The sequence below is a fragment of the Balaenoptera borealis genome (genome assembly GCF_965194805.1).
Source record: "Balaenoptera borealis genome assembly, chromosome: 11".
Lineage (NCBI taxonomy): Eukaryota > Metazoa > Chordata > Mammalia > Artiodactyla > Balaenopteridae > Balaenoptera > Balaenoptera borealis.
In genome coordinates this window covers 64,645,188-64,665,578 of record NC_138868.1, presented here as the reverse complement: position 1 = coordinate 64,665,578, position 20,391 = coordinate 64,645,188, and the positions used below count along the sequence as shown (strand labels likewise).

At 37.1% G+C, this 20,391-nt stretch overlaps 1 protein-coding gene across 5 annotated transcripts in view; it reads right to left on the bottom strand.

The window, feature by feature from the left end:
* HIKESHI (heat shock protein nuclear import factor hikeshi) overlaps positions 1–14,594 on the bottom strand; it is a 33,448-nt gene extending 18,854 nt beyond the window's left edge. The window contains exons 1-2 of one of the 5 annotated variants that reach the window (XM_082340535.1): positions 14,383–14,594; positions 11,983–12,220 (exon numbers count right to left, since the gene is read on the bottom strand). In XM_082340535.1, the coding sequence (XP_082196661.1) occupies positions 11,983–12,220; positions 14,383–14,412 (268 nt within the window). In that variant the 5' untranslated portion in view covers positions 14,413–14,594. Of the gene's footprint in view, positions 1–11,982; positions 12,221–12,512; positions 12,612–13,788; positions 13,926–14,382 lie in introns of those variants that run through there. The other 4 variants (XM_082340537.1, XM_082340536.1, XM_082340539.1 and 1 more) reach the window with 4 other exon arrangements.
* Between the last annotated feature and the right edge of the window lie 5,797 nt (positions 14,595–20,391).

Genomic DNA, 20,391 nt, shown 5'->3' with positions numbered 1-20,391 from the left:
CTCTTGAAAACCAGAAGCTAATAATAAAGATTAAATAGATAATACACATGAAAGCCTAGTACAATGCATTGCATAAGCAGATATTCAATGTTACCCTTTCCTTCATCCTTCAAACATTATAAAATTTTCCTAATTGGCTGCTCTGGCTCTAATCTCAACAAGACTCTCCAACCCATCCTAGACGATGATTTTACTAAAACATCATTTTTTAAAGTATCATTCTCTTGCTCAAACACTTGCCTGCCAGAAAAAAATGTAAACCCCCCATAGCATAACCAGCACACAACAGCTCCACTTTACCTTTAAACCTTACCCCTCGCCCCACACGTCCCAAATAGAAGTCTATCATGCTACCTTTAAAAGTCTCCTCCTCACTGTCACTTGAAGGTGCAGGGTATACTACTACTTTCATGACTGATGATTTCCAAATGCAATTCCCATCCTCCCACTTCCATCCCATCCAAACCTATTCATACTTCAAGTTCATGCTCCAGTCTAATCTTCTATAGAGCCACTTTCAATTATCTCAGCTCAGTAACCTGCTTCCTTTGAATACTGTCTTGGAGTGATCTTAATATTCACACACAGATACGGAGACCCTGAATGAAAGCATTCATCAATTTGAAATGTATGTGCTAAGAATGAAGTTGATATACAACAGTCTTTACCTAAGCAAGTACTTTTTTCTTCTGTAACTTGTTTAATGGAAATGTCTACAGTAATTTCTAGTATATTTCCCAAGCATTCACAATGTAAACAGACAACTTAAAAATCATGATATAGCAAAAGACATATAGTTACCCACTTTTTAAAATATAAGTTCCATACAAATTTTAATTTTGTTAATATTCCCTTTTATGTGCTAATTTGAGTTTGCATACAATTTCTGTAAAGCAAAGAATCTCTTTATATAATACTCCCAGTATTTCATGATTTTTACTAAGTTTTTGATTAAATGTCTCTTCCGCACTGAACACCAAGCACAGCATCTAAAGATAAAAATTGCAAGACTCATTTAAACTTCCCCAAGTCTCTAACCACCAAACTGTATCTCCTAAACTTGTGTCTTTTATTTATTTACTTTTTTTTAGGATTTCTAGATCCCATGGAGGGAGGAAGGAAGAAGGGAAGTTTCTTCTTGTTTCTTAACATCAAACCCTCCCTTCTATATTTTCAAGTTTAGTCCTATCCTAATTCTCAGCCATCACCCCAGATTGTTCCATCATCAGCCTAAAAGTATATTCATCGTATAACTCCTTTTCAGAACCCAAGAGCTACAAAGAATCTTCTCTCAAACAAAATAAAACTCACAGTAACTTGTTTTAAGATGTCCTACCAACTGCAATTCTCTCAACAGAGCAGTCCCAACCTTCTCTGACCAAAACCTTTCTGTGCAAAATTAAGAAATCTGTTCATCAACCAGCAGAGAACCACAAATACTGCCAAAGTTTAACATGAAATTTGCTTCACTTCAACTAACCTTCTACCCTCCCTACTCCCATAAAATTCTTCTAGATTTCTTACTTAATAAATTCTCAGTTCAATCACAACTGCCTAAAGTTACTTCAGCAAGTCTCTCTTCCACCCTGATGTGCTAGTTAGCTAGGTTTGCTCAATGTAATAAAACTTATAAAGGGCATCTCAAAGGTTCAAAAATATAAATCCATTACAAGTCCACCTATTCTTATATTTCAATAATACAAAATTCCCTAATATGAATAAAAAGTCTAATCTTTTCTGTATAAATTAAGAATTCTAATACTTTAAACATCCGAAAAGCGCATTTTCCAAACACACTAGGAAAGAACCACCCAAAACATTTTAACAGCATTTTATAATTTGTTTAATGTTGATAATCAGTAAGTCTCTAAATATTTTAAGCTGTTTTTCCTTTAATAAAGCATTGTGCTTTACTCATTAAAAATACTGCCTTGAAATTTCATTTTGTTTTCATAGATAAAGCTATCAAAAGCCATGTTATAGGGCTTCCCTGGTGGTGCAGTGGTTGAGAATCTGCCTGCCAATGCAGGGGACACGGGTTTGAGCCCTGGTCTAGAAAGATCCCACATGCTGCGGAGCAACTAGGCCCGTGAGCCACAACTACTACTGAGCCTGCGCGTCTGGAGCTCGTTCTCCGCAACAAGAGAGGCCATGACAGTGAGAGGCCCGCGCACCGCGATGAAGAGTGGCCCCCGCTCGCCGCAACTAGAGAAAGCCCTCGCACAGAAACGAAGACCCAACACAGCCAATAATTAATTAATTAATTTTTTAAAAAATCCATGTTATAATGGAAATGATGAGAAATAATTTATTTTTTAAAAGGCAGGAGAATAAAAGAATTGCTTTTATCATAATGGAAATAAATCCATTTTCCTATAATGGATTAAGTATTACTCTGGGACTGGATTTTAGACTGTTTTAGCTAACTCCACAACAGAAAATATGTCACTGCGTAATTATTATTGTTAAAGTTTTGGTTAGAGCAACTGTATTAACTCATTTTTGATTGCTGAATTTTCTCCAGAGTGGATGAGATAACACAATAAGGAAATGTCTGGGTTTTTTTTTTTTTTTTCTGTTTTGGCTAGACAGCTCTTCCTATGGTGTTCTAACATACATCCCCTATCTTTGTGTGTTTGTTCATATTGTGCATAGTTTTCCTTCTCCCTAAAATGGTCTGATTCTTCTCTATGAGGCATCTGAGATTACTTCACCTCTTCTTTTACTTTTACATCTCTTAATCATATAGACTGTGCTAAATCATCATGAATGTAACTTGTATGTCACATTGTAATTTTTTTTAATGTGTTTGTCTTTTGTTCCTTATTCCAGATAATAAGTTCCTTAAGGGCAAAGAACATATCTTCAATTAGTATTAATTTTCGTGACCTTTTTACCATTGTTTCTCAGAATTTTTCACAGTAGGACAGGGATTTCTTCCTTCTTGCTCTCCACCATCCTTTAGGGCACTCTTTGTTTCCAAGCATAGCAGAAAGAGAAGAAATCACAGAAGAGTGCACAGTCTCGGTGTTTTAAGGCCCAGATCAGGGAGTGGAACACAATGCAGGCACTCACACTTCATTGGTGAGAACTTAGTCACATAATTACAACCAACTGAAAGGGAGACTGAGAAATGTAGGATGTAGCTGGGTAGCCATAGGTCTAGCCACAACTGTATTTTGGTGGGTGACTAGGACTCTCCACCATAGGTATGTTGATAGAACTTAATGTATCTGGTGATTAGTTTATAACTGCTATAAAAGAATTTATTAGTTCTTTGTCATCGATGCTAGAATTTCTGTAATCAGGTAAAATTCTTACTCATAGTTTTCCCAAATGGTATGCTCACCATTTTTTTTTTTTTTACACACACACACACTGTATTTTATTTTTACAAGAGGTAAATAGACTGACACCAAGCATTGTACATGGATGACCACAACAAAAGCAACAATGATTGCAATTACCAAACATGAAACACACTCATACTATGTCATAATATTGACATTCAGTCCAGTAATCCTCCACTGTAACAGCTCCTTTACTTTGCAGTGAAAATTGATTTGTATGTTCTTTGCCTCTGAGCCCTTGTGGGATTTTTTTGTGTGTCTGGGTTTTTATGATCTCAGAATGTTATGCCCACTGCCCCCAACCTTTTGGGTGTCACAAGAGAAAAGGGAAAAGACAGCCAAAGGCAGTGCAAAAATGACAGAAGAAAGTACTTTTCACTATTTCCAAGGCATCTCCTTCAGGGAATATAGTGATGATCATAAATGAAAAAGAGATGTTGCACCCCTTTCCCAACTCAAAATGTTGACAAAGCTAGAGCAAAGAGAAGAGAAGGTAAGGTAAGGTAAGGACAATTAAATTGACAATTTAATTAGTATGTCTCCAAAAACAACCAGTGGGTCCTGGTATACTAGATGGTGGCCAATATTAACCTTAATCAATGCATATGAGTCTGGATACAAAATAAGCCTGCACTTTCCAACTATGCAAAGGTTAATAGTTGGCTGGCTACTAGCCTATTGCTACACAAACAAAACCCACCACTTTATGTTTAAGGCATTGCTATCATGTTCCAAAGGTTCCTCACACCCAAACCAAAAATCTCTCTCTCTTGTCCCAAGTTAGTTGATCCTCCGCCTGTATCGCTTATTACTATTAATATCTACCAGTATCCATTTAATTTTCTAGCATGCCTTCCAACTAGTAATTTGTTTAAAAAACTGTATAACAGTATCTATTTCCATTTCTCTTTCCTTTTTAAATCAATATATATTCATATAAACATCTCTATAAATATTCATTTATGTATTTTATGTTTTACTTTAAAATGGAGTACTTTGAGAGCTCCCAAGTGAGTATCAAGTGAATGTATTTGATGATGAATGCAGAAAAATATGTCATTACTTCCTCTTTTTAACAAATGGTGTTGGAACAGTTTGATATCCACTTGCAAAAAAAAAAAATTCAAACTTCAATCCATACCTTGCACTAAATACGAAAATTCATTCAAATTGGATCCCAGATACAAATGTAAAGTCTAAAACTAAAAACATCTAGGAGAACACTTTTGTAACCTTGGGTAAGGCAAAGATTTCTTAGATGCAACATTAAAAGCACAATCCAGAGAAGAACAAACTGAAAAACTGAACTTCACCGAAATTAAAAACATGTTCTAAGTAAATCAACTATACTTCAATAAAATTATTTTTAAAAAGATGCAAGGGAACAAATCAATAAACAAGATGTCTGCAAAAAGACAAAACAAAAAAACACACAAAAACATATGCTCTATAAAAGACACCATAAAGAGAAAAGACAATTCAAAAACTAGAAAAACATGTCAAATCACATATCTTATAAATAACTTGTATCAAGAATATATAGAGGACTCTCAAAACTCAGTAAGAGGGGACTTCCCTGGTGGCACAGTGGTTAAGAATCTGCCTGCCAATGCAGGGAACATGGGTTCGATCCCTGGTCCAGGAAGATCCCACATGCAATGGAGCAACTGAGCCCATGAGCCACAACTACCGAGCCTGTGCGCTAGAACCCGTGAGCCACAACTACTAAAGCCCGTGTGCCATGGAGCCTGTGTGCTGCAACTACTGAAGCCCACGTGCTCTAGGGCCCGCATGCCACAACTACTGGGCCCACACACTGCAACTACTGAAGCCCGCATGCTCTAGGGCCCACATGCCGCAACTACTGAGCCCGCAGGCCTAGAGCCCATGCTCCACAATGAGAAGCCACCACAATGAGAAGCTCGTGCACCACAACGAAGAGTAGCCCCGGCTTGCAGCAACTAGACAAAGCCCGCAAGCAGCAACGAAGACCCAGTGCAGCCAAAAAAATAAAATAAAATAAACAACGCAATTAAAAAAAAAAGGCAAAAGATTTGAATAAACACTTCACCAAGGAAGATACAGAGAAAGCAAATAAGCACTTCAAAAAATGCTCAGTATCATTAGTCATTAGGGAAATGCAAATTTAAAACCTAATGGGATACCACTATATATCTATTAGAACACGTAAAACTGACCATGCGTTGACAAGGACAGGAAGTGGAACTTTCATATACTGCAGATTGAAATGTAAAATGGAACCACCATGTTGCAAAATAGTTTGGCAGTTTCTTAAAGAGTTTAACACAGAAGTACCATTATGATCCAGCCATTCCACTCTCAAATATTTATCTAAGAGAAATGAAACCATATGTCCATACAGACTTATACACAAATGTTCATAGCGGCTTTATTTTTATGAGCCAAAAACTGAAACAATCCAAATGTCCATCAACAGGTGAATGGATACACAAATGGTGGTATACCACACAACTACCCAGAAATAAATAGGAATGAATTACTATTGTAGTGAGTCATACTACAACATGGATGACTGTAAAAGTAATCATGCTGAGTGAAAGAAAACCCTAGAAAATGCAAACTATTTTATAGTGACAGAAAGCAGATCAGTAGTTTCCTGGGGTGGAGGAGGAAATAGGAGAGGGGATTACAAAGGAGCACTAGGAAACTTTTAGGGATGATGGATATGTTCATTATCTTGATTGTGGTAATGGTTTTACAGGTGTATACATATATCAAAAATTACCAAACTGTATACTTTAAATATATGCAAATTACTGTATGTAAATTATAACTCAATAAAGCTATTAAAATTGTTAGTCACACAAAAAACTTAATTTTCCCTGTTCTTTGAGGGATTTCTTTAGAAAGAATAAAAGTCATGAAATATCAATATCTGCCTAAAACAGAAACTGAAAAATTAAAATTAGGTCCAATGGATCCTGATGATACACAAATGGTTAGAACACATCAAATATAAATAAATACACACACACACATCAATGATATCATAATTCTTTAAAAAAAAACTTATTACTTCCAGAGTACGTTAGGGTATCAACTCATTTTTTGAACACTGATATATTAATAATCAAGCATTTATCCTGCCTTATAATGACGCTACCCATAGCAAGTGTCTCTTTACAGCTAATAAATGACAATTAGAATATTATCATTTTGAATTAGCTAATCTAAGCATTGCATATAAATGGCTGCTAATTTCCCAAAGAGATAACTATATGTGTGTGTGTGTGTGTGTATACATATATATAAAATACACTTCCTGATCAAAGAACACACCATTGCCTATAATAAACTTGCCAAAAAATTTTTAAAATGCATTTGAATGAAATCTGATCAAACCTCTAAATCCAGATAATTTACTGGAAATAGAGACAGAATACATTAAATCTTTGATTTTTATAAAAAATACTTGAGAGATCTATCAACCAATTAATTGCAATGTAGGGACTTTACTATTCAGATGCTGACTGAAAATATTTTAAAACTTTAAAATATATAAACATAAGACTTCTGAGACCATTGGAAATCTGAACACTGATTAAATGTTCAATCCGATATTAAGAAATTATTTGTTTTTAAGTGTTCAGGTGTACAACAAAGTGATTCAGTTATGAGTTGGTCATTTTTGAAGCTGCGTGATGACTAGAGAAGGGTTCAATATTCCATTTGGTCTGCTTTTGTACATCTTGAATTTTCTATAATGAAGTTTTTAAAAATAAAGATATCTTATTAAATTCACTTTGTAACTTGTATACATACAAAGATATAAAAATCCAAAATAAATAAAACTGGCTTAGGCCAAATTTCCTCTTTCATATTGCTCTTGTCCTTTTTGATAAGGAGGTTATATTAGCTTCAAAATCTAAACTTAGGGGCTTCCCTGGTGGTGCAGTGGTTAAGAATCCGCCTGCCAATGCAGGGGACACGGGTTCGAGCCCTGGTCCGGGAAGATCCCACATGCGGCAGAGCAACTGGGCCCGTGTGCCACAACTGCTGAGCCTGTGCTCTAGAGCCCGCGAGCCACAACTACTTAGCCCGCGAGCCACAGCTACTGGGGCCCGCGCACCTAGAGCCCATGCTCCGCAACGGGAGAAGCCACCGCAATGAGAAACCCGCGCACCGCAAGGAAGAGTAGCCCCCGCTCGCCGCAACTAGAGAAAGCCTGTGCGCAGCAACGAAGACCCAACACAGCCAAAAAAAAATAAAATAAATAAAATAAATAAATTAAAAAAAAAAAATTCGAAAAAAAAAAAATCTAAACTTAGGGTAACTTTGCTTCTTTTCCTATTCTCTGACACTTTATATGAGATATGAACAATCTGTTTCATAAAGGCATAGTGGAACTTTGTAAACCATCTGGGTCTAATAGTTGTATGTGAAAGGGAGAGGTATTTTTTTTTTTAATTGGAGTAAAACTGCTTTACAATGTTGTGTTTGTTTCTGCTGTACAATGAAGTGAATCAGCTATATGTATATGTATATCTCCTCCCTCTTGGACCTCCCTCCCAACCCCCCCAATCCCACCCATCTAGGTCGTCACAGAGCACCACGCTGAGCTCCCTGAGCTATATAGGTTCCCACTAGTTACCTATTTTACACATGGTAGTGTATTTATGTCAAACCTAATCTCCCAATTCGTCCCACTCTCCCCTTCCCCCACTGTGTCCACATGTCCATTCTCTACGTCTACGTCTCTATTCCTACCCTACAGTTTCATCTGTACCGTTTTTCTAGATTCCACATATATGCGTTAATATATGATATTTGTTTTTCTCTTTCCAGCTTACCTCACTCTATATGACAGACTCTAGGTCCATTCACATCGGGAGAGGTATATTTTTAATTACTCATTTTAATTTCTTTATTGATATTGTATCTATTCATGATTTAAATTTATTTGAGTCAGTTTTCTTTAGTACATTTTTCTAGAAAATAACCAATTTCATCAGTTCCTTTGTTGTTCTCAAATGTATTGGCATAAAATTTCTTGTAAATTTTACTTAGTCTCTACTACAGTTATAGTTATGTCTCCATTTTCACATTTTCAATAACATTGTGTCTTCTTTTTCCTAAATATATCTTTTTAATAGCTCATCATTTTATTAGTCTTTTCAAAGAATCAGATTTTTATTTCATTAAGGCCCTCTATCATTTCTTTGCTTTCTGTCACTAATTTCTATTCTTAGCATTACCATTTTTTCATCTACTCTCTTTGCGTTGCTATGTTCAATACTTAGCCCACTCATTTCAATCTCTTTTCATATACACACATTTAAGCCTAAGAGTTAATCTCTTTAGTACTACCTTACCTGCATTCAAAAAGTTTGATATGTGATGTTTTATTTTGCTTTGGTTTCTGTGGAAGTTTAATTTCCACGGTCATTTCTTCTATGACCCATTAGTTAAAATATTTTTGAATTTCTAAACATGGCAATGTTTAATCTTTTGATTTGTAATTACACTGCATTGTGGGTTGCATACTGATAATCTCCCATTTGCTACAGCTTGCTTCATGACTTGGCATGTGGTCAAATTTCATAAATGTTCTGTGTACTTAAAAAGAGTGTATGATCTAATTATTAGTTTCAGGGTTCTATAGTGTCCATTAGCTCAAGTTTGTTAATTCTTTATTCAAATTTTCCTTCTTTACTAGTATTTTATTTACTTGATGTATTAATTATCAAGAGGTATATTAAAATATTGATTGTAAGGTTGTCCACTTATCATTGTAAAGTCAATTTTTTTTATATTTGAAGTTATGTTTTATATGCACACAAATTCATGACATTCACTTTTTCCTAGAAATATTTAAGTCTTCCTAGTGAATTATTTCATTCCTAGTGAATGAACCTCTTAATCCTTGATAATGCTTTTGCCTTAGTCCCATTTTTCTAAAACACACCTATAACAGCTTTTTGGGGGGTTCCTTGTGTTAGAATATTTTAGACATGTTACTGATAAACATCACTATAATTATTAGTTTGCTGCCTTTAAAAAAAAATCCCATCCTGGAGTCTCCATGCTTTCTCTGGTAACTTTAGTCTGTTTAGATTTATTTTGATAACTGATATATGTAAAATTATTTCTACCATCTCATTTTGTTTTTCACATACCATGTATTTTTCCCTCTTTTTCTTTTTTTTTAAGTTTTCCTTAAAATTTTAACAGGATTACTTGAAAGTAGAATCAATTTTATTATTCCTTCTAAACCACAGGACCTTAGAAAGCTTACTCAGATCACTACCCCTACTATCATATGCACTGTTTTCCAGTACAGTATTTAATTCTTGTGCATTTATTTGTTGTATTGTTTTATGTAATCAGGTTGTCCTGATTTGTCTATATGTTTACCAATTTCTTTGCTGACTTTGAGTCTTGCATACCCTTCTACATTCAGGGATTCAGTTCCTTCCTATTAAAGTACAACTACCTTCAGCAGTTCTTTCAGTAATGGTCTATTAGTAGTAAACTCTACATCTCCACATGAAAACACATTTATTTCTCCTTCACTTTACAATGATAGCTTTGAGGGTTATTTTATTTTTCCTTGGCACTTTGAAGATACTCATCTATTGACTTTTGACCTCTATTCATGCTGTTCATAAATCTGCTAAACTAACTCATTGCTGTTCAGTTATTAATGACTTGTCTTCTCTCTCTGGTTCCTTTATTACTTTCTCTTTATATTTAACTTCACTAAAGTGTATTGAGTTGTCCACATTTTTTTTCTACTTATTTTTTCTATTTTTAGGTGCAGCTACAGAAAAGAGAAAAAGTGATTTGATAATGACTCTTTCTGATTCAGTAGGTCTGGGGTCCTACCACAAATGTGCATTTCTAACAAGTTTCCAGGTAATGATGCTGCTGGTCAGGGACCCATGCTTTAAGAACCACTGCCTTAGGGATTAGGGATAATTATCTCAGGGAACCCCCACTGAGAAGGACTGTAAGAATCTGTCCCGGTTCTTAAATCTAGAGATTAGTATTTATCATCAATCTAAACAATTTTTAGCTTTAAATATTACTCTTTCCCATTTCTTCTTGTAGAATTCCAACTACATAAATAACAGCAGCTAACAGTTCATCATCTGGCCAGAACTGCTCCAGTTCATTCTTCACAGTCCTTAGGATAAAAATTAAATTTGATCATATCATTCCCTTACTTGAAATTGTTCACTGGCTCCTCTATACCTACAGGGACAGTTCTTTATGGGGAGGGACACATGGATGGGCTTCAGAGTACATGCAAATTTTTTAGTATTTATACTATGCTTATATAACACATACTTTTTATGACACTATCAAATAGGTCTGTGATCTAAGCATGTTAAAAATTGCTAGCCTATTAAATTCAAATGAGTCAGTGTGATACATAAGCTTTTCAGCTTTTCATGATCCGTGCCTGCCTATCCTATACACCATACCTTGTGCCGTTCTGAGCATACCACGATGTCAAACTTTCATCATTATACCCATATTACCTCTACCTAGAAAAGAATGCCCAATAGGCCTCTCAGAGGCCTGACAAACTCCTACTTATCTTCTCAAAAGGTCCAATATCATCTCCTCCCAGAAATTTTCCCAAACCTACTTAAGAGTTAATTGTCCCTTACCTATTCTCTCTCAGCACTTTGTACAAACATCCACAATTACTTCTCACCCTTCTAAATATTGGTCCATAGAACTATCTTCCTTTTTAAGAATATGAGTGATCTCAGGCAAGAACTTAATCATTATAGTGATACCAAAATGTTTGTTAAATATATAAACATGTTACCTAAATATAACTTTGCCTTGGACTTTACAGACTATTTCCAGGAGAATACATATTTATAATCTAAGACTTTTCATGTCTGTTTTTATCTAGACTTTCAAAGGAACCAGATATTCAATGGGAGTAAATGCTACCTAGTTTCATTCTCAATTTCTAAACAAAATACCTCAAGCATCAAAGCAAGGATCGTCCCTGTAAGATCTAACACCTACAATGTCAATACAACCAACAGAAGAACACTGAAGGGGTAATCAAATCTAATAGCTCAAAAAACTTCGTAGAAAAAATGGACTCTCATTGTATTTCCTATACAAGTCTACTTGGTTTATCTGTTTATTTAAACACTGATGTGCATATTACAAATTATGAGACGATTCCTCTCATTTTTATTAAAACACCCACTAATTCAGAAAAATCCCTTTACAAAGGTATATAGCATACAAAGAAAACCACAGTGAGTGGTTGTCTCCAGAAGCAGAGGATGGATGGGAGTGTGAGCGTGAGGTCTCTTCACTTACCATTTTTCAAATGTGTCAGTACCATCTGATTTTTTTTTTTTCCGGCCGTGCCATGCTCACAGCATGCAGGATCTTAGTTCCCTGACCAGGGATGGAACCTGTGCCCTCTGCAGTGGAAGCATGGAATCTTAACTACTGGACTGCCAGGGAAGTCCCTGATTTTTTTTTTTTAAATAATGTTACATATTACTTCAGCAATCAGAAAATGTAATGAGAAGTAAAAAAAGCCACATTCTATGTTATGCTATTTAAGAAAAAAGTTTAATTATGAAACTATTTTAATATATATTCTTACCAGATTTAAGACCTGAAATTTTGAAGATGGCACTTGGTTTCCCATTTGTGACAAATCCTAGGAGTTGCCATACCGGCATTCCATTTGAATCAGGATAGGAAAAGTAGACAGATCCTCCCATTCCCTCAGGAAATGGGACTGTTCCCAGCATAAAAACCACAACATGGTTGATATTTTCATAATCAGGCAAGTCAAAAACAAACTTATCCTCTGCCACTTGCTGTGCAGCTGTTTGCACCTAGAATATAAGAAACTCGCCTTAGTTCAATAGTTTGATAAGTTTCTATAGCCCTTTTAGTATTGCTGTAAGCTCTGTTACCAAATATAGTCAATTATAGTCATTATATCAAGTATAACATTGGATCAATCTGATACTCTAATTACGGAATTACCAAAAACACCAAAAAGAGTGCTTATTTTAATAGAAAAATCTAAAAATATACATTTAGCCTTAAAATGATTTAATGAATGTAATCTTTCAAAAACATAACTAAATTATTTCAGAAGTGCCCTGAAAGGATTTTACTTACATAAATAAATCACTACAGCTTCAGAATGTTATAAAAATGAAAGGCTGTTCAAAACACCATGCCACCAAAGCTTTATCTTCTAGTTTGAAGGTAAAGAACCTCGGGTAATTAAAATGGGTAAGCAATTCAGAAGTTATTACAGTCAATCCTCATTATTTGCAGATTCATTATTTGTCATTTTGCCTACTCACTGAAATATATTTGTAATCCCCAAATTATTAAACCCTCCGGTTTAAATACAGAGAATAAAACAAAGGAAGAAAGAACATAAATATAAACCAAAATGCCTATATTAGTATTAAATTCAATTTTACCAGTTTTTGGCATGCATAATCTTAAAAGGCACATAAAATCATGGTATCTACAAGTCTTGAAATAATCATCAGGTAAAATAAATATTTATTCAATGTCAACTCTGTCAAAGACACCAGACATTCTGTTAATCTGTATTATGACACACTAATCCTCGACCTTAGGAAAAAGGGTACATCTTTTACTGAGCCCATAACTTTAGATTAGGTGAATTTTTCTAGTAAAAGAATAATGTACTTAAACGTTGAGGCATCGCTAGGTCTATTTGCCCTTCATTTTGATTAACAAGTTCAAATACTCCAGAATTAAAAAGTCAAACACCGTCAAAGAAAATCTTGTCATGAAGGAACCCCTACTGGATATCCACTACGTAGGTTAGGTGTTAGGTAAATAGACACAGGCATTGCTATAACTAAATTCCTTGCAAAGTAGTTGACAACACAGATTCCATAGGGCCTTCCTATTCTTTAGAAAAACACACACATTTTAAATGTTATTCGTTAACGAAATTCGTCCCACACTCAATCCCAGGCTGGTCCTTTCATTCTTCCTATCCGGAGCAGGAGTAAATACAAAGTTATCCCACCAGTATTATCAATTACCACCATCACCAAAAGGGGCCTCCCAGTCATTCAAGGGACAGACAATAAATCTGAGGATAGCCATCTCCAATTTATCTCTGTGGTTCCTTAGAACTGTGTACACACTATATTATCAAAAATTGATGAAAAAATTCAACAAAGGGGCTGCAACATTTAATAAAGCAGGGAGAAAAAAAATAAAGAGAAAGAATTCTAGGTGAAAGGAATCAGGTCTGAAATGGATTTCTGAGTGGCTTCTACGGAGGCAAGCAAGATTCACCCTCCAGATTCTTCTGGAACAATCCCAGGTACTTAACTCATTTACCTAACAATTCATCAAGGAAGGTAATCTCTTTTTACCAATAAGGAAATTCGCTGCTCACCTCCTTCTGGGGTCATCTCATGCTTTAAGTTTCAGGCGTTTCTATCAGCCAATTTCCAATTACGTTAAGCATATTTTTATTAGGGCCCTTCCAAAAGGACCCAGCAGTTATACTTTGCCCGAGTACCTTCATCTTCGACAAACAGGACGCTACAGACTAGATTCAAACACCACATTTACCTCGAACTCACTTTATGAGCTCAGGCGAGTATTTCTACTGCCAACTGAACTTAAGTCCCTCAACTGCAAAATGAGAAGGAGAACCACCATCTCACAAGTTACGGTTAAGTTTGCAGGGCCAAATAAGCGCTACATAGATGGCTGAGATGACTAGGAATAGACAAAAGGCGTGCATTGCCTAAGATAATGCACACTCGATAAATGGCAGCTAATGGTGTGACTGCTACTCTGAAAAGCGCTGGGGAGAAAGGAGAGCGAACATCCCAGCGTCCCACTCCCCACCCTCAAACTCTCAGCAGTCAGCTAGACGTGAGGGGGTTTCCCCGCATCCCGCGCACCAACGCACCCTCCCCTTCCCGGGGCCTCGCCCTCGGGGTCCTGCCCCCTTCCTGAGACCACCCGGCCCCATCCTCACCAGCCTCCCCGCCACCAAGCAGCCAAACATGGCGGCGGCGGCTCCGCTCAGCCGGCAGGGACCCGAAGCCGGGGACTAGAAGTCCTGGGGCTACTGCCCTAGTCGAGCCCAAGAACCTTCCAGAACGTGACGGGGGGTGCCTACCCCTCCGCTACATAGCGACTAGGCCAGCGGCAGAAACGCCTTCTGCCCCCGCGACCTCTGACCTCTCTTTCCTAACCAGAACGCCTCTCAGGCGACGACTAGTTCCGGGGCTCACACCGCGCCGCCCTTACGAAACGGGAAAGGCGGGCCAGATCCCGTATAAAACTACAAGTCCCAGAAGGACCTGCGCCGGTTTCCGGTAAGGGAGGGCGGAGGATTTGCCTGTTGGGATTGGTAGTCCGTATCTCAAATTTACGAATCCAGAACCGGGAGGAAACGTTTCTCACGTTTGTCTAACATTTTAGAGATTACAGTGCGCTTTTACAGTCATTTTGCTAGATCCTTACAAAAACCCTAGGAGGTAGGTATTATTATCTGCATTTTGTAGGCGAGAAAATTGCCCAGAGTGATCAGCCCCAAATCTTTACACAGCACTCAGGGATGGGGCTTGAATCCAAACCCTGATTCAAATCCAGGGTTCTTTCTGCTACACAGTAGCTGAAAAGTACTGATTTTTAATCAGCTGTTTTGTACTTAATGACAACTTTATTGTAGTTCTTTCCAGCCTCACTCCTCCATTAATTTGCCGAAAACAAACAACACTAAGCAAGTTATATAATAATATCTTTGTGCTTTAATGGCGCCATTTGTAAAATAAGAATAATAAATGTGCCTGTCCCCTAGGGTTGCTGTGAGGGTCAGATGAATTTATAAATAACCACTTAGAACCTGGCAGTACTTAACTAATGGCTGTTTAATTGTAAAATGTCTTTTTTTTCCTCTATGCATTTGCAGAAAAGAACTGGCATCAAGTACTGACTGCCACCAGTACTCATTCTCCCTTTCACAGCTTCAGTTCCTTTTCCTCTTGGATAGGAAGGTAAGATATCTCCTCCCTGAAGGTCTCTGGCCAACTTGAAATATCTGAGCTTAGTCCACCAGCCACCAGCAAGTCTGTCCTCCTAACCCCAGGTTATATGTGGAAGATCAGAATGTTGGAACAGTCCTCTGGTCTCCACTCTGGCTCCATAAACTTGGACCACCTATCTTGTCTCAGATACTCCTTTGAGAAAGCCAAAGATGAATAGATAGAAGAGGATCTTTCTACCAATATCTCCAACTTTCTACCTAAGAAGTCCCAGAATCTTCAGAATAAAAAGGCCACTCATTATGAGACCATTTCATGAGGGGCAGACAAACTGCTTGGATTCAGAGCCCATCTCTGTCATTTATTAGCTGTAAAATATTAGGCCAGTTACCCTAACACTGCCATGCCTCCTTTTCCCCATCTGTAAAACAGGATAATAATAAGGTTGTAATGAAGGTTATTACATGTAAAGTACTAAGTAGTAGCCAGAATATAGCTTAATAAACTGTTAGCATTTAGCATTATTACTTTTCCTCACTAACTTTTCATGTCTTTATACCCACCTTACTATGAAATAGTAAATAAATATATTGGTCTCTGCCTCATGTACCTGACACAGGGCTCCTGAAACCCCTGTAAATTACCAAGTGATAAGAGCACTAGGAGCATCTTTTGTTCTAATGAGGGGACTCCGGTGGGCTTCTGGGTGGCTCCTAGATGGGGGCTGGTCACCAGAAAGATGAAGCCTGATTAGAAGCTTGGAATTTTCAGCCCCTCCCCACATTCTACAGAGAGGGGAGAGGGGCTGGAGATGGAGTTAATTGATCATGACTACATGAGGAAGCATCCATAAAATCCCAAGAGTATGAGGCCTGGAGAGCTTCCAGGTTGATGAACACATCCACGTACCAGAAGGATGACGCACCCCAACTCCACCAGGAGAGAAGCTCCTGCACTCCCACACCTTGCCTATGTATCTGTTCATCTGGTTGTTCATCTGTATCCTTTATCATATCCTTTAATAAATTGGTAAACATGTTTCCCTGAGTTCTGTGAGTTGTTCTAGCCAATAATCAAATCCAAGGGGGGGAGGTAATGGGAACCTCCAATTATAGCCGTGTTGGACAGAAGTTGTAGATAACCTGGGCACTTAACTACTTGCAATTGGCATCTGAAGTAGGGGCAGTCTTGTGGGACTGAGCCCTTAACCTGTGGGATCTGATGCTATCTCCAGGTGCTGTCTCCAGGTTGACAGTGTCAAGATTGAGTTAAATTGTAGGACACCAAGCTGGTGTCACAGAATTGCTCGGTGTAGGGAAAACCGACACACATCTGGTTTTAGAAGTATTGTGAGTATGGTAGTAGTGTGAGAGTAAAGGAGAAACATGGGAAGAAGACAGGGTTTTTTCCTTTACATACCGTAACTATATATTCTATGTATTTGTATTCTCTGAGCAACTTGTATTTTTCAGCCTTTCTGTGCTTAACGCAACTTGTTTTATCTGCCTGTAATATTCACTTGGAAATTTCTTACATCCTCCCAACTGGCTCAAATATTTACTTCAGGTTGGACAAAGAATTAGAGACAATGAGTTTAGTATCCTTTCTCCAGACTATGAAAGCCAGCCTTCTATTCACCAAACTATATTATTTTTAAATACAAAAGTTCTTTGTAACTAAAGAGAGCAGAAATAGATACAATGTATGGAAGTGAAGAAAAGTGTTTCAGAGGAAAATACCTCTCCAATAATCAGAGCTCTCTGAAATAAGAATAGGTAGATATAGAATAGTGATTTCTCCCATTCACATTGATATTTTAACCAAAGCTGAAATCCACTTATATTGTTAAGGAGATTCATAGAAAACTTGGGAAATTTTACCTAGGACAAAAAAAAATTACAGACCAATATCACTCATGAATACACATGCAAAAATCCTCAACAGAATACTAGCAAACAGAATCCAGCAACACATTAAAAGGATCATACACTATGATCAAGTGGGATTTATCCCAGGGATGCAAGGATTCTTCAATATACGCAAATCAATCAATGTGATACACCATATTAACAAATTGAAGAATAAAAACCATATGATCATCTCAATAGATGCAGAAAAAGCTTTTGACAAAATTCAACAGGCATTTATGATAAAAACTCTCCAGAAAGTGGGCATAGAGGGAACCTACCTCAACATAATAAAGGCCATGTATGACAAACCCACAGCAAACATCCTTCTCAATGGTGAAAAAGTGAAAGCATTTCCTCTAAGATCAGGAACAAGACAAGGATGTCCACTCTCACCACTATTATTCAACATAGTTTTGGAAGTCCTAGCCACGGCAATCAGAGAAGAAAAAGAAATAAAAGGAATACAAATTGGAAAAGAAGAAGTAAAACTGTCACTGTTTGCAGATGACATGATACTATACATAGAGAATCCTAAAGATGCTACCAGAAAACTACTAGAGCAAATCAATGAATTTGGTAAAGTTGCAGGATACAAAATTAATGCACAGAAATCTCTTGCATTCCTATACACTTATGATGAAAAATCTGAAAGAGAAATTAAGGAAACACTCCCATTTACCATTGCAACAAAAAGAATAAAATACCTCGGAATAAACCTACCTAGGGAGACAAAAGACTTGTATGCAGAAAACTATAAGACACTGATGAAAGAAGTTAAAGATGATACCAACAGGTGGAGAGATATACCATGTTCTTGGATTGGAAGAATCAATATTGTGAAAATGACTATACTACCCAAAGCAATCTACAGATTCAGTGCAATCCCTATCAAATTACCAATGGCATTTTTTACGGAACTAGAACAAAAAATCTTAAAATTTGTATGGAGACACAAAAGACCCCGAATAGCCAAAGCAGTCTTGAGGGAAAAAAACAGAGCTGGAGGAATCAGACTCCCTGACTTCAGACTATACTACAAAGCCACAGTAATCAAGACAATATGGTATTGGCACAAAAACAGAAACATAGATCAATGGAACAAGATAGAAAGCCCAGAGATAAACCCACGCACCTATGGTCAACTAATCTATGACAAAGGAGGCAAGGATATACAATGGAGAAAAGACAGCCTCTTCAATAAGTGGTGCTGGGAAAACTGGACAGCTACATGTAAAAGAATGAAATTATAGCACTCCCTAACACCATACACAAAAATAAACTCAAAATGGATTAAAGACCTAAATGTAAGACCGGGCACTATCAAACTCTTAGAGGAAAACATAGGCAGAACACTCTATGACATAAATCACAGCAAGATCCTTTTTGACCCACCTCCTAGAGTAATGGAAGTAAAACCAAAAATAAACAAATGGGACCTAATGAAACTTAAAAACTTTTGCACAGCAAAGGAAACCATAAACAAGACAAAAAGACAGCCCTCAGAATGGGAGAAAATATTTGCAAACGAATCAACAAAGGATTAATCTCCAAAATATATAAACAGCTCATGCAGCTCAATATTAAAAAAACAAACAACCCAATCCAAAAATGGGCTGAAGACCTAAATAGACATTTCTCCAAAGAAGACATACAGATGGCCAAGAAGTACATGAAAAACTGCTCAACATCACTAATTATTAGAGAAATGCAAATCAAAACTACAATGAGGTATCACCTCACACCAGTTAGAATGGGCATCATCAGAAAATCTACAAACAACAAATGCTGGAGAGGGTGCGAAGAAAAGGGAATCCTCTTGCACTGTTGGTGGGGATGTAAAGTGATACAGCCACTATGGAGAACAGTATGGAGGTTCCTTAAAAAACTAAAAATAGAATTACCATATGATCCAGCAATCCCACTACTGGGCATATACCCAGAGAAAACCATAATTCAAAAAGACACATGCACCCCAATGTTCATTGCAGCACTATTTACAATAGCCAGGTCATGGAAGCAACCTAAATGCGCATCGACAGACGAATGGGTAAAGAAGATGTGGTACATATATACAATGGAATATTACTCAGCCATGAAAAGGAACGAAATTGGGTTATTTGTTGAGACGTGGATGGATCTAGAGACTGTAATACAGAGTGAAGTAAGTCAGAAAGAGAAAAACAAATATCGTATATTAACACATATATGTGGAACCTAGAAAAACGGTACAGATGAACTGGTTTGCAGCACAGAAATTGAGACACAGATGTAGAGAACAAACATATGGAAACCAAGGGGGGAAAGCCGTAGGGGTGGTGGGGGTATGATGAATTGGGCAATTGGGGTTGACATGTATACACTGATGTGTATAAAATTAATAACTAATAAGAACCTGCTGTATAAAATTTAAAAATTAAAAAAATACAGTTAAAAAAGTAAGAAAGAAATAAGAGCACAAACTCTATCTTCTTTGACCTAAGAGATATCTATAACTCCAAATCACAAAGATATCAGTGGAAAGTGGATAGAAGAAAGACAAGTGACTTAGCAGAGCAGAGGAAGGTCAAACTTAAGTACCTATAGAGAAAGATAATAAGTACCAGAGAAGTTCAGGAATTGGAGATGCCAGGGGCCACAGAAGGCAGGGGTAAGGCAGTAGACTGAAACATGTAGATTGCTTAAAACTGATGTAAGGTTTTGTGTCTTACTCTCATCAGCACCTCAGCCATTGGTATGAAATCTCTGGAAAAAAAGTGAATCAGAGAGGCCCCAGGCACTAGGAAACCAGATACTGAAAAAAGGTGTTGTGGGGCAAGGCCACTATGTACAGATTAGGTCCTGAATAAGAGTGCCCGGGTGAGAGAGGAGCAGTTGGCTCACCAAGTCAAACACACTAACGTAGTACTGTGCCACCCAAAGTGGGGGTGGCTTTTCTAAAACATCCACTTGGAGGATGGGGGTGCCTTTTTCTATATCATCCATGCAGAGAGAGATATCTCTTATTAAGTCATCCATAAGGGATGAGGGTCACTTTGTAAAAACTCATGTAATAATACAAAACTCTTTCATGATTAAAAAAAAAATTCG